Here is a 15161-nt window from a genome sequence, read left to right as displayed (position 1 = left end):
AGACATAAAACATTCCTTTGATTTTCTTTATTTCTTTCTTTCAATAGATTTTACACTATCTTGCTGGAACCAAAGAAACATTTGACTATAGAAACATAAAATAGCACAAAATATATGCAAAAAGAATACATTTAAAAATGATTACATTGAAACTATAAATTCGATGAGGGTCTTCTTATCAATTTATCTTAATGTTTTTACTTTGTTGGTAGGGTATGCTGCAACAAACGATGGCACAAGCAGTCACAATTCACAACCTGCAGTCTCCAGTGTAGTGCCCTCTGCTGGCTAAAGCTGTGAATTACACACTCTGAACGGTTCCATTGTAAGGCAATGGGACGAAAAGATCTCACTACAGATTTGGGAGACCGGAAGTAAATATTGGTGACTGTTCACTCCGTTGCAGTCACCCCTTTTGGCCTTGTGATGCGCACGTGAAAACCTTAAAAAATGATTTAGATATAAAGATATATATTTGAAATGAAACTGAGGAGGGATTTGAGAAGAGAGACCCGTTCAAGTCTCTTTAATAAATTTTCATAAGAGCTCTTAAAAACATAAAACCTTAAGCACGATGGACTCAAGATAAGGCAAAGTGTTTGGATAAGCTGAGTCTGCTCAGTCTGACCAACTGCTCAGAAAGTGCTTACATTTTTCTTTTTACCATCGGTCAATCATTGCCAACACATTTCAAAAAACATTACATTTCAAGAGGATTCCATACACAAGGGCATCGTGGGTCACCAAATGAGGACATTTTGTGTACAGACTTTTTTTTCACTAGAAACATTCAGTACGTTATCATTTAGTAAGAAAAGAAAATATTGTTTTCCCATGCAACATGTTGAATTAAAGTTATTTACCGGTAGTATCTGCTTTTGATTGATAAACAGATTTACTGTACTAGCAGGAAATGAAAAACAGATCACATCTTTAAACAATATGAAAAGTGCAATCCTTAACTCTAGTGATACATACGCCTCGAATAAAATGTCTCAGTGTGGAACCTAAAGGTCCTTTGTCAGGGGAAGAGTTGTACATCTCAACTTATTAATTTATAGATTATTTAGTTCTTATATATATTTATATATAATCTATGTAACATTGATGACTTTAAATCTATTGAAGTGTTACAGTCACAGCACTATAGAGGCTGTTATTTGCTAATGAAAATATTAGGTCATTGTCATAATCTCAGTGAAGAATAAGAAATGTTCATATCTTCTTTACAATCTACCTTGTGTACAGTGTTCTAGCAAAAAGAAACAAAAATCAACTTAACAATGTCATTTACAAAAATACCGAACTTTAGTAATTGCAACATTTGGTTGCCACAGCAACAACTTAATATTGTTATGAAATACTATTATACTAGTGTGAAAAGTACATCTTTTTTGAAATTTTCTTCTCTTTTTTTGGTAAAATGTCATCTATACAATAAACATTTTTTTCCAACAACACAAGCAACTCTATAACTATGCTCATTACTGCAACACCGTGATCTTTTTATCGATGAGAAGGCAAGAAAGATCCAGTAGCTTTCTGTTGGTGGGTCGACTTTGAAACCCCACCCCTCAGACATGTGCGACTTCTCATACGCTGACCTGACAGGTTAGACCTTGAAATGACCAACCGTGCAGAATGTAGCACAGCTCAATAAATTACATTCATTTCAAAATAGAATAGTTTACAACATTGTTTCTGACTAAAATTTGACCAAGAGTAACATAAGATAAATTACAACAAAATAGAACTTTTACCACCATCCACAAATATTACATACAAATCATAATGCATGTGAAGACAATCATAGTGAGTGAAACCAAAATGTGAAACCAGAGTGATGAAGCACTCTTGTTCCAAAAGGTATGATTGTGGATTGTCAATGTTAATCAAGCACCATGAAATTACATCAGAATTTTGAAAAAATGGAAAATAAGATTTAGTATCATGAGTTAAAAGTCGTAAAATGCAAAAACTGAAGAGGGATGGGCTAAAATAATAAAATAACCTTTTATGATCTTGCCTAAAAAAAACAAATGATTGTTCTGGGAGGTGGAGGTGGAGGTGGTTGAGGAGTTTTGGGGGGATTCAAACATACCTTGATAGTAGACAACACAAAATTTAAATAACTTTGAATACATTTCTAGAACCATGAATAGAAACTCTCAAAATAAGAGACACTTTACATACATTACACAGTTTACAATACATTTTTTTTTCTCACTCACGTTCCTCATGTAAACTACTCAAACCATGGTAGGAAACAATGGTACACCATGAAAGTCACCAAACATTCTACAAAGCTATTTTTGATTTGTCGTTTCTTTAACTTCTTTTTGTTTCGATAAAGTCACTTGTGATGTTAATGAACTGTTGCCGGAAAACTGTTTCCGGTAACGATTCGCAAAATGTGATGTCTTTTCCAAAAAGTCCACGTAGCTTCTGACAGCCAGTGTGTTGTGTCTGTGACTTTTAGTGATACACTCTGGATGCATGTGTTGTTGATGAGCATTTTTTAGGCACTTCTACAGTTTTCTAAAATGGAACAGGATTATCGGTGATAGTAGGGTTGGACAGGACAACCGACGGTCACAGATAGCCCTCCAGTCAAAGTTCAAGTTATCTTTTTGCTTGACGAGCGTCGTCAAATGCACCGTTTTTTTTTTTGTTTGTTTGTTTTGTTTTGTTTTTTTTGTTTGTTTAGTCTTAGCACTTAAATCCCTCATCCAACCCCTCAAAAGAAATCTCCTACCAGGCCTGGTGTTGTCGTCACCTGCTAGACCTTGCTTCAAGTCCCAGTCTGCCGGCAGACCATCAGTCTCCAGATACAAACACACATGCACACACACACACACAAGGCTTGGTATGTCTGGAACGAACCCTCAAGCTTTGTAAAGCCCTTGGCACAGACCCGAGCCTTTAGGCTTTACGGTAATGGCCACGACTATCTTCTGTCAACACTGGGCACTGTCTTCCCCTGTCCCGACTGCATGCAAAAATCCGTGCACAATCTATCCCGCCGCTCCTCCTAAACAAAAACCTGAACCCAGCACCACGACAAATAGAGGGTACGTTCTGAGCAGTTTTCGCAATGGCAAAAGAGAAAGGAAAGAATTTATCTGGGTGTTAAAATGTGGTCCTGCTTCCCGGCAGGTTGATTCCATCGACCTCTTCCAAGCCGTAACTTTGGCAAGATGTTTCCGGAGGTGAAAAAGTTGGCAGGGAGGTGAGGGGGTGGGAGGGGGAGGATAAGTTTCATCATGGCATCTTAATAGCATCTGGGGCAGATGAGGGTCACAGAGGAACCCTCACAGTAGGGGTGGGGGGCAGTCACATTCAGAAAACATGAGCCATGTCTGCCCCAAGGACATTCAACTTTGCAGAGAGAAAAAGCAAAAGACCGCGAGACGAAACCCCTCTTGAAAGCGCTGAGTGCGTTGGTGTGGTTGTGCACGGGTTTTCTGTGACTCTTCCTGTTTTCCCACTTCCACATTAAGCACTATATTTCTCATATAGTGCAAATCAAGCATCTTTTTTTACGAACCAAAGGGATGAACGTTGTGCAGAGGTTTTTAGAATAAATATGAAAGAGGGGAGATCCACGGTACTTTGGGAGAACAGTTGTTAAAATGACCTCTATAGTGTGTCTGCTATGTATGTAGTACTATACATAAGAATATTTTTGACTTTTTCATGTTAATAGTTTTTTTCTAGCAATACATACAGGATATATCTTTTTTGTGTGTGTGTTACACCGGCACTGCAGTTCTTACGGTTAAATTGAAGTGTTACACTCTTAGCATGCAGGTTGCTGGACCTCTATGGGAGAGGTAAGGTAGTATTTACACAGGGGCTGTTTTGGGTTTCCTAGTGCAGCTTCGTGACACTCCGTTCCCTTCCTGACACTTACTTCAGGATGATCTGGAGGAGAGAGACAGAGAGATGGAAAGAAGAAAAGGAAGGGGAGACAAATTTAGTTTACCTGTTAGAGAGACACTTTATTTACTTACATGTATAATGTAAAGTAATATACAGGGTTACAATCTGCATTACCACAAGTGTGTGACATTTCAACTGATTTTGGTTAATGGAAACGTGTGAGTATACGTAACGTAAGTAGACGAAACTGATGCTTTTGTTGTGTTTGGCGTCTCCTTAAGGTCTGGGTCAAATAATATTTGCCATTTTCCTGCCTATTTAAGACCTCAGTATGCTTCAAACAAATGTGCAGTCATTTCTGTAACTTTTTAAAACACAAAATCCAAAGTAAGCAGAATTCCAATCTTTCTAAGGATGTTTTCAAACCTACAGTTTGTTTCCATTGGTCTGAACGAGGGGATGAGTTGGTTCACTTTGTGCTGTGCTTTCCTGTTGATTTGGTTTCTTTTCACACGGAAAGAAATTCAAGCGATGCATCGTTAAAAGCCACATGAGAATGTTTATTCCACACTGAGGAAGATGCTGTCTGCCCATTTATGAAGAAGGCAGTGTACTTTGTAAGTAGTTCTGATGAGACCTTGATTCCTTCTCCAGTTAGCTGTTGGCAAGGATTTTGCTAGTGACGATGGCAGCTATTTAGCTCAAACTTGCAGAGAACGGCTTGTAGTTGAATTAGAGGTTGGACTTAGTATGCAACTGGACTGAGACAACTTCATCTAAAAGCTTCAATCGACCAGACTGCAGATATGAAAATGTCCTAAAGCTCTCTTTGTACGTTCTTCACATATCTGCTTCAGTATTTCTTTAATATGTACGACCTTGAACGCCTTCGAAGAAACGCAAATTAGTATTTGTAGAGAAATTGGGGATGCGGTATGAAGCAGCAAGGAGAAATCTATGACCACATGCTTTTTGCAACAAATAAGGCCATTTAATAAAAGTTACAAAGACCTTTGCTTTTGGTCAGACAACACATGATATAGCCTAGTTGGTTTGAAGCATACTGAGATCTTTAGGCCTTTGATAGGAGGGCTTTACCACAACAACCACGTCCCAGAAAGCTGAGACAATCACAGGTAAATATTTGTCAATCAACGTCTGTCTTGTTGAGTTGTGGCAATACCACCTGTCTGGCATTTCATGCTGAAAAGAGGAAAAACTTTGTCTAATAGCATTTCACCCAGGTCTGGTCACCTCTGTGTGTACTCTCCCTTTAGGAGATAAAGACTATTCCACCACACAACAAAGAGAGAGAGAGAGAGAAAGAAAAAGAAGAAGAGGAGGAGAGAGGTTTTCTATAGAGGGGAAGACAGGTAGAAGAGCTGCTGGCTGGTATCATGTGGTTGCCACTGGCAGCAAGCCAACGCAGAACAAAGCCGCATGGTGCTTGTTAACGGACAATAGACAGCCAGCAAAGGACAGAAGCCACTGGTCACATCGCACATCACAGAAGGTCACCACAGGTGGAGAGGGCGTGATGTGCAGGGCCTGAGAGGACAGTCCGTTCCATAGTGGAGTATGGAAATAGGAGCAGAGTAAATATACGTATTATTGGTGTGCCAGACGGGTGGGATCATACAGACAGGACGGTACATCCCTCCCGTCTGGTACCACAGGTGGATAAAAACAAACTCCAAGAATTGTCTGCAGGTCCTATTTGTCTAAGATTTGGTGCAGCGATACTTGGCAAGCATGTTTCAGCCCAGAGCAAGTCAGGAAGATAGCACTTAATTAAATGTGATTAAGTGTGCGTTACAGACTGATGGTGGAGGTTTGAACTTTTTTTTTTTTTTTACAAATTAATATCAGATATTATTCTAATTACGCTGGATCTTAGTGACCCGGTCTGTTAATTTTAATAACTGTGATAAGAATAATGACAGGTTTCCTCCACAGGGGTTGAAGAGATTGAACTCTTGGTCTTCTAGCTGAAGAGCTACTCAAAATAACAATCTCTAATTCTATTCAACTCTAACAAGTCATCTTCCCATCACTTCAGTAACCAGGACTGTTCACATAGACCCTGTAGAGTATGTAATGTAAGGCCACATTCAGACAGTAGAGGGCACTGCGACTTTACAATCTCCATGAAAAGCAGTGACGTTACCAGACACCCCAGCTCCGTTAGCACATGGTTAATATGGGCCGGGACATGGAATGATGTGATTGGTTACTGCTTGTCATGTCACAGTGACAGTTCAGAGGGTCATGAGTTGACCAGACTCTGAACCTATCAACATGTCTGGAATATCCTGTCCCTCCGTGCATGTGCATTATCCTCTTTTTATTTCATTTTATCTGAAGAAACAGATGCCTACCACTGGCAGGTTTAATTCTTTTGGCTCAGGATACGATAGAGGTATATCATTTCTAACATTATGATGTCCAGTTAATTCTCCAGTTCTGTCCAACTTGTTTTGCAGCTCAAACAGTGACATCAGCTGCATGTGGCCATAAATGAAATCAGAATAAAATCATGGCCTGGGTGTTTATCCTGAAAAACCATACGATGGGGATGACTGTACTAAATGAGGCATGTACTGTATGCAGTACAGCTGGATATTATACAGTTAAGCGTTAACTGTGTCCTAGCTGGTGGGATCTTAATGCAGGGCGAGGAGGGGGGAGAAAGAAAGAGAGGAGGAGGGGTGGGGTGTGGGGGGCAGACGGAGACAGACAGCGAGGGGCTGACGTCAGTGTTTCTCTGGCTCCTTGTCCCACATGCATCTTTAAAGAGCAGCTCTGCTTCCTGCTGCTACTGCTGCTGCATGCCAATTACAGGAAGAGACAGTGACTCACAGGAAGTGCATACACTGCCGGCCTATGAGGGGCAATAAAGCACAAGGTACTGGGGTTGGATCTCTGGTTAATGATGGAAGGGGTATCACTGAGAAATGATTAATCTTCTTCTTTTAATTATACTCCAAACCGGATATACAAACTGGTTTTAAAGGTATTCTTAGACACTTAAATTGTCACTCTCTAACTTAAGCTGGTATTCATATATTTTCTCTGGACACAGATGCAGTAAGATGAAAGAATAAAAGAAAAGCAGTGAGAAGAGGAAGTACAAAAAGCTGGAAAATTAGGATACTGGTCCCTGTTACTGGCACAAGCCAACTAATAATTACTTTGTTTTAAACAGTAAATTTTAAACTGCACATTTATTTGCACTTCCTTACAAAAAGCAAAGAAACACATACAAAGAGACTTTGATGAACGTCCTCATACTACACGCTCTGTTGTGGATGACTTTGCACTTGTTGGCAAGTTACATTTCCACTTTTATCTGTGTGTCCTCAAGGCACCTCTATACAGGACTACCAGTAAATGATTGCCAGCTGCGTGAGGCCAGGGTGCCAGCATTGTGCTGAAATTTCCAGGTTTAAAATGGGGCACACATGCGTCACTCTGGCATTCAAACCTGGCCCCGCTTCCCTGGCTCCTGCTGACACACGGCAACAGGAGAGCCGCCGATCAGAGGCCATTTTTAGACAACTTCTGTGATCAGTTTTCCTGTCTCTGTCTCTCCCTGACCAAGCCCGGCTCGTAACTCACATTTATTCTCCCTTTTATCCTACTAGTGGTAAAAAGGTAAAAAGGTGAAACTGGGAGGAGTGGAAACAGGAAAAGGTCCAACATGGTGGCTGTTATGAATCAGCTGCAAGTGCTGGAGAAACTGTCTGTGTGTATTTGCTTGAATGTGTGTGTTTGCATAGCACACAAGCAGTACAGATGATGCCCCTACTGCAGATGGAGAGGCTTATTTGACAACAACAAGAAAAGTGGAAAATAAAACTTAAAACAGAACATGCAAAACAAAACCAGGAAGTAGTGCAACACAACACAACTACTATTTTGCAAATGTGGGAGCTCTGAAGAAGTGCTTGTTTGGGAGCCCCTAATGGGGCTGTTTTACAAGTAATGCGATACACTGCGCTGGCACCGGCTCGCTCAGGTAGCCCCCTCTGCTTTCGATTCTCTGGAAAACGCCCACTTACAGGCTTTTCATGCTGGTGTGAGCTTGCCCAGTGCAGGCGCGAGGATGGATGGGGAGGGGCTGGGCGTGGGCTATGGCTCAGCTGCAGGTTATTGCAGCTCACTATTAGAAGGCAGTACTTATTCAGAGCTCCAGGGACTGATGAAAGAAAGCTTTAAAAGGAGCAAACCTGATTGGCTGGTGCTGTTGCTGCGTAGGGGACACTTGTGGCAGGAGTTGTTGCTGCAGAGACAGTAGCAGGCGTAGCACTGTACATCATTGGGACTTTGTTTTGAGGGTGGGAGAGGGGAGTCGGGGGTGGGGGTAAGAGGGGAGGGGGGTAGGGGAGAGGGAGGAGGAGGAATGGGGGAGAGGGGAAGGAGGTGGTAGCAATGGACAGGTAGGTGGAGCGTTATGGTAACCATGGCAACAGTTGTGGTGTGTGTGTGTCGACGGTATTCGTTTGTTGTTGTTGTTGTTGTTGTTGTTGTTGTTGATGGTGGTGGTGGTGGTGGCGGCGGATGTTACAGAGAGCCAGCAAGCCATCGTTAGGGTTACACCGGCAGATGGCATGCAACCATTCACAATGCAAAGCAAGGAGGACAGAAAGAAAGAAAGAAAAAGAGAGCATGGGAGAAAAAAAAAAAACAAGAGGAGAGAAGCTGATTACAATCACAAGTAAGGAAATTTATACGGAAAATCAGTTTGCTGTTTTTCCCAGAGAAGTTAAGGGGCACAAGACACCAATTACAATGAATCAATGACATTTTTGGCAGCAGGGATGGGAATTTTATTTTTTTTAATCCATGTGGGCTGACAAGATGAACAGAAGGAGGATGCCAAAACCCAGGCGACTACTTCACTGTGAACACCAAAAACATGCAACTCTCATGGATTGCGGTAATACTGTGTTGAAAATCTTAGTCTTTATTTCACTGATGTGGAACCTGCTGTTAAGCTGACTGGGACTTTTTGTAATTCCCATCCCTTTTTTTTTGCAAGAGACAAAAGCTCCAGTTACATGTAATTTCTCTGGGAAACTGATTTAAATTTCCTGATCAACACAGCACAGCAAACAGACAGTAGCTATCCTACGACTTAAGAACAAACAGATCAGTCTGCAGTACTTTATCTACGCTAACATTTTAATCATTAACAGTCATTAGCAAGAAAGTCAGTAGGGAAACAAGAACTGAAAGTCACAACTCTTTCAGGTGACACAAAATGGACATGAAAAGTAAATGTGTTTCATATCATATCTCAGCCTAGAGAAATGGACAGTTTAATGAGAATTTCCTAGAGCACATTTTAAAAAGTTTCATCACTGCCTGTCACAGGAGGTGATGCGGTGACCTTTTGTCTCACCTGCAAGGGTTGCAGATATTGCCCACTCATCCCACCCCCCCACACTCCCACCTACATCAAACAGTGTGTGCGAGAGAGCAAAGGGAAGGTCGGGACCTACCAAGACTGCTAGCAGGAGTCATGCACAAGACTGACCCTGTTGTGTTCATGCAGAGAAAGACAGAGAGAGGGGGGGAGGGAGACAGAGAGGGAGAGAGAGGAGGAAATAAATGGGTTAATTGAGAGGGAGGAGAACAACAAGGTTATACCAGACAAAAAAAAAAAAAAAAAAAAGAGACTTGAGGACAGCTCAGGTGCTACTGTTACTAGTGGTGCTGTCAGCCAGGTATGAATGCAGTAAACAGTAGCAAGCAGAGGAAGTCCCTTCATCAATTATGGTATTAGTGCGAAAGTACTGTTTATATACAGCTGCAGCTAATAGCTGTAGTTATACATTATGAGGCTGTGGCCAGGTGTAGCATGTAGCAAAGCTGGTTCTGTGAGTTCACTGGTTATTGTTTGCAGACGTGAATGAGGGAGATGACGAATAATGAGTTACCTATTTGCTTCATGCTTACTTTATATTACATGTCATTCTGTTTCTCCATATTTCGTTTCTCAGTTTCACTAACTCGACCATGTCGATATCTGAGATCCGGATATAGCTGCTACACGTTTTCCACTGGTCCTCGAGCAGCCAAGCTCAGCTTTTAACACTTGTTTGGATCCAAAAATTCTTAAAATACTCCCAAGTGTTTGCTTTCCCATAACTTTTTTTAGCTTTTCTGTGGCCACAAAACTATCTGCAACTAAGTATATTTATATGCACGTACTATAAACAAATGAGGAAAAATAATTTAACAAAATCTAAATGTGTAATTTTTAGAAAAAATGAGGGAAGACTAAATAGGAGAGGAGAGATGACAGAGCCACAGAGCAGCATCATGCAGGGTCAGTACAATGATGTGCACAGGCTTCCATCCAGAGCTGAGTAAAATGGCGATGGGTGGAGTTTACTGCAAGTTGTCATCACAGATTTATTACAGTAAACTTTAAATGCTCTCTTATGTGTAATGTATTTGGCACACATTAAACATAATACAGAAACCCCACCCATCTGAAATGCTGCAGATTAGTGAGGAAAAAAACTGCAAACTTTGACCCAAGGCTACTTCCCACAGATACGAAGGGAGAGAGGGATGAGGGGCTGTCAGGCATCTCACACCACACGGAAACGAAAAGAGCAGGTAGAAAAGAAGAGCGAGGGATAGGAGTCTCATCTTCATGAGTCACAAATGTGGCTACAGGCTACTGTATTAGCTGCGGTTAACTCGTTTAGCAGGTGACCTGAGGGGGCTTGAGTTTCTGTGTGAGGAGTGCGCAGAGTGTGTGTTTTGTTTGGGGGCAAAGAACTGAAGAGGAATAAGGGAGCAGACCTGAATTAATCTGAGAAAATTGGAACAAAATTGCTTTTTTAAAATGGATTTTTTTCTCCCCAATATCGATGCCACTCAAGACAGATTAAATACACACTGAATAGGCTGCGTTTACTCAAAAAATAAAGCCATTATTTTCTTTTAAAGGTTTACAGTTCTTCTTTATTTTATTCTTATCCTCAAATTGGACGCTAAACAAAGTTACAGAGCCTTTGTGTTGGAAACAACCGGGCTTGTTTTGCTCTTTTGTATGCTCGGGTCTTGGACTGACAGGTGTATCATATTCAGGTGGTAATCTATCATATCTTTTATTGTTCTGATCAAAGCCTGCGCTGCCCTTCCACCTGGCAGCAATTACGTGTTTATACACACCAACAATGCATACCTCTTTATGTGTGTCACTCGAACTAATCCCTTTCAAAAGAAAAAGCAGGACTTCACAGATGTAACTGATCATGAGAGAATCTCTCTTTCTAACATGTGAAACCAAAAAGATATGTTTGTGATAGATAAAGGGTTAGCTGAGCACGTTCAGTGAGCGTATCTGTGTGCTCGCATGCTCGGCATACCTACAAGGGCTTCTATCTGCATCTGTGTGCCGTGTGTATCGCTGGGAGCTCTTACCTGTGGGAAAGAAAGCGGGCTGCTGGAGCTGTGCGTTGGCCAGCGCCTGCTGGTAGTGCAAAACACTGGGGTTGAACAGGGAGCTCGCTCCGTTGCTCTTCTCAAGTGCTGGTCTCTTTGGTAGGGGCTGGAGGACGCCGTGGGGGAACGCCTAGCCACCGGAAAACACACACACAACAAAAGACACAGCAGATTGGCACTGGATACTTACACAAGTCAACACTGGTATTTTCTACATCTGTTATTTGTCTATGCACAGCACAACAAGGCAAAAATGGAAACTTGCTGTAACTATCACAAGGACAATGAGAAACTACACCATAGCAAGGCAATCATCAACAGCACATTAAAGAAAACAGTGTGATAACTGGAATTATTTTAACATTACATTGTAGTTTGTTCATTTAATTAACGTACAGTACAATCTAGAATTGCCACTGGTGATCATAAATGATAAATATTTATACTTTAAAGAGTTTTACAGGGTTTCACAAAAACAAAAGAGCCAACTTAAATTTTGTGAGTGGCTACAGTACAATTAAAGAAGCTACATGCAAAGCAAAAGGTGAAAGGTCAAAGTACCAGGTCTACAGTTGCCTCGAGGGGTCGCTTCATTGCTTTGGCAGTCGACTGAGTCTTTAATTAGCAGGCAGCGAGCACATGATGGCAGTGGGCCAATGGGATTCAAGCGTATTAACATACAGGTAACAGCAAGCAGAGGTGCGTCATGGGGGACAGCATTGCATTGTGGATAGGTGAGAAGGAAAAAAACAAAAACAAAAATAATCTGAATGCAAGTATACCACATACAAAACAATAGGCATGCACATAAACAAAAAATTGTTTTGTTTACTTTAAAGAAACATTGCTACTTTTTGAATTAGTACAAAAGCAAAAAAAAGCATCTACATTAACCTTTGGTTAAAAAAGCAAGATTCTACGATGTACTTCAAAACTACTGGGAGAGCATTTAGTAGTAACGTCAACTATTTCTGAACAAATCAACTTATTTAACATCTACGCAAGAACAAAATGCAGTAAAGTAAACACAACTGATTCAGACTACAAATACTGGGCTGACACTTTATGTGAGATCTGAACACAGGTTCACTACAGATTTCTAAGTAGGATACTACAGTCCTACACACACAGTAATTACAGTGCTCCTGGATTACTCTGCTTGATGGTGTGAGGTGCTTTTGGGCCTGAAAATTGTCTAAAACACCCACAACAGATTGGGATGTGAGTGAGCTCTGGTCAAAGCCCCTCAAATTATTCACCTCGGCCCTCACTACTGGCACCGACATCTGGACACGTTTGTGTGATCAGATTTCAAACTATAGATAAACACTATTACTAGCAAGAGGCTGTTGAGGTGCTGTCACCCGATAAGTCGTCGAGACAATGCTAACGAGAAGGAGTTTAACAATCAGATCTTTTTCTGTAGTGGTGTCAATTCAACTCTAATTGAAAAAATGAGACAAATCCTAAACTAAATCTGCGTCATGAGGGCATGTGGCCTGTTAGTGTGATCGATGAACTTGGGGAGGTGACACAATGTGAGGCGCGGTTATAGTTCAATCACAGAATGTGGAGCTCTGTTTATTCTTACATTCCTTCTAAATAAAACAAAAAACGTCTGAAAATCTAGAAGCAATTAAACCGCAAAAACATTAGTGTAAAGAGGTAATAATACAGCTTTATTTCAAGTTGTTGCTTTGGTTAATTTAATAAAAACGACCTTACATTTGGTGTCACTGCTGAGAGGAAAAAAAGATGACATGGATGTGATGAGCACAGCACTTAAGGGGTCCATGCACAAGCCTCTTGCTTTCGTGTATGTGGATTTTATAATAGCATATAACGGTATATATTCTATTAAAGACTGACAATGCGCTGTAGTGTTAACAGACTTAAACATCGTGGTTAGTTAAAATGGAAGATGGACTAATAAAGTGACATGAAAAGCAAAGATGACTGCATTCGACTTGCAATGAGGAAGAAGATCACAGCATGGCAAGCAACACGTAATGTGGCACAGTAAAACAACATAATCTCAATAATAGGATATTCTTACTGTAACTGTATCTGTTAATGTGTAACCTTATCTACAGTCCACTTTAGCCTATTTGCTTTAGATTAAAAAAAAGTGAATTATGGATAATGATATTACCTATTTGCAGCAGTGCAGCAATACAGGTTTTATGGGTCTCTGCTTCAATAAAAGTGCTTCAGCTTTAGGCTAAGAGCTAAAAGAAAATTGGATTAAAGGTGCTGACTAAACAAGTCATTGTCCTAAGGTTAACCCTCCTCACCTCTAGCACAGCTTGTAACCGCTGATGGTACGCTGGGAATTGGGTCATAAAGTTGATAAACTGGGGCATATGAGCGCACAGGAGGAGTATGAAACATTGGATTCTGAGGAGAACAAAACACTAGCAACATAAACTAAATCTTCCTTGATGATGCATTGTGTACCTTATGGAGAAGTTGTTGAGCTAAGGTACTTGGTGTACCATTAAGAAAACAGTGCTGACAGGTAAAGATCAGGTTATATTGCCTTGGGGGCTCACTTTTATTTATACATGTTTTAATTCCTCGTTTTTTCCTGCTTTAATGCAGCTGCTACCAGACGAAACTAACCTGCGCTCACGGTCACCTTATCATCCACACTGTGGACTCGTGGAGGAAGGACAGGTAGAGCAAGCAGCGATGGAGCCAGCCAATGAGAGAGGTAGGTGCAACGCGTAAAGCATGCCCATGCCATGGAGGAAACAAGTCAGTCAGCACACTGGCGCAGTACAAGGTGTGTGCGAGTGCAGCAGCCAAAAGGACCATTCAAAAGAAAGCCACTCAAGAGCCTGGAGGAAGGTGGGGCACAGCCAAGACACACTGCCAAACCCCTTCTCGCTGTCTGTCTGTCTGCCTGCATTTCCCTCTGTCTGTCTACCTGCCTGTCTCTTCCTCAGCCTGTTGGGGGATTTTTCCAACTAAAGGCAAAGGAGGGTAAACCCCCACCCGTGATGTTACATCCTCATCCATCCCTGATTCAATTTGCACTGATCTGCAGAGAGCCGCACTTATCATTGAGAGCAGGGGGGGTGGTGGGATGGGGGGTGAGCCAGCACATTGTCTCTGTATGAACCAAGGGCATTGGAAAATAAAAAGCGTACTGCAGTGAGATAATAACAGATTGTTCTTGCGGCATTATACTGATGCATTTAGGTCTCACTAAACCCTGTTTATTGTATACAATGGCCTCACTTTGGGATGACTGTAGTTGGTGAATTGTACACTGGAGTCCACTAGAATAAACCAGCAGAGATGAGTATGTTTTTTTTTTTTGTTTTACAGTAATAAAGCAGTGCTCCACATTTTATGTTACTGTATGTGGGTGTCATCATCAACAGCATGTGTTTACATGTTGTGTTACTCAAGATGATTTGTCATGATGTGATGTGTATACAGTTAGCCTGTGTGTGCTTATGTGTATTTTAACTGGTGTTTAATTACTCAAAAGTGATCATTTAAAAACAACAAAAACAAAGCACAGTAACTCCAAAAAACAGGAATTGTTATTGTGTTTTATAGAAAGTGTAAGGCTGTGCAGCTAACTGCTACAGTGCAACATACAACAGTCTGTGCTTTGTATAAAGTTAGATAGCCCTGCCTGGGCACAGCAGCTTTGTATCAGAACCCCTGTGCTAGTATTTTAATTTTATTTCAGTGTGAATAATACTTTATCTATTGTGTTTACTTGCTCTTCCACAACTGTAAAACCTCCAATAATAACTTGTTTATTTGAAGCCCTATAAAAGCCTCCCATGACATTATAA

At 41.0% G+C, this 15161-nt stretch overlaps 1 protein-coding gene across 17 annotated transcripts in view; it reads right to left on the bottom strand.

Annotated features, from left to right (window-relative positions):
- Positions 1 to 12: 12 nt before the first annotated feature.
- mbnl2 (muscleblind-like splicing regulator 2) overlaps positions 13 to 15161 on the bottom strand; it is a 50484-nt gene continuing 35335 nt past the window's right edge. For 8 of the 17 annotated variants that reach the window (XM_051065962.1, XM_051065960.1, XM_051065961.1 and 5 more), the window contains 4 exons: positions 11908 to 11961; positions 11326 to 11476; positions 9387 to 9422; positions 13 to 3924 (listed from right to left, as the gene is read on the bottom strand). In XM_051065962.1, the coding sequence (XP_050921919.1) occupies positions 3800 to 3924; positions 9387 to 9422; positions 11326 to 11476; positions 11908 to 11961 (366 nt within the window). In that variant the 3' untranslated portion in view covers positions 13 to 3799. Of the gene's footprint in view, positions 3925 to 8111; positions 8207 to 9386; positions 9423 to 11325; positions 11477 to 11907; positions 11962 to 15161 lie in introns of all 17 variants that reach the window. The other 9 variants (XM_051065963.1, XM_051065967.1, XM_051065965.1 and 6 more) reach the window with 9 other exon arrangements.

Source organism: Lates calcarifer, linkage group LG7_2 (assembly GCF_001640805.2).
Source record: "Lates calcarifer isolate ASB-BC8 linkage group LG7_2, TLL_Latcal_v3, whole genome shotgun sequence".
Classification (NCBI taxonomy): Eukaryota; Metazoa; Chordata; class Actinopteri; family Centropomidae; genus Lates; species Lates calcarifer.
This window is presented reverse-complemented; position numbering and strand designations above follow the sequence as displayed.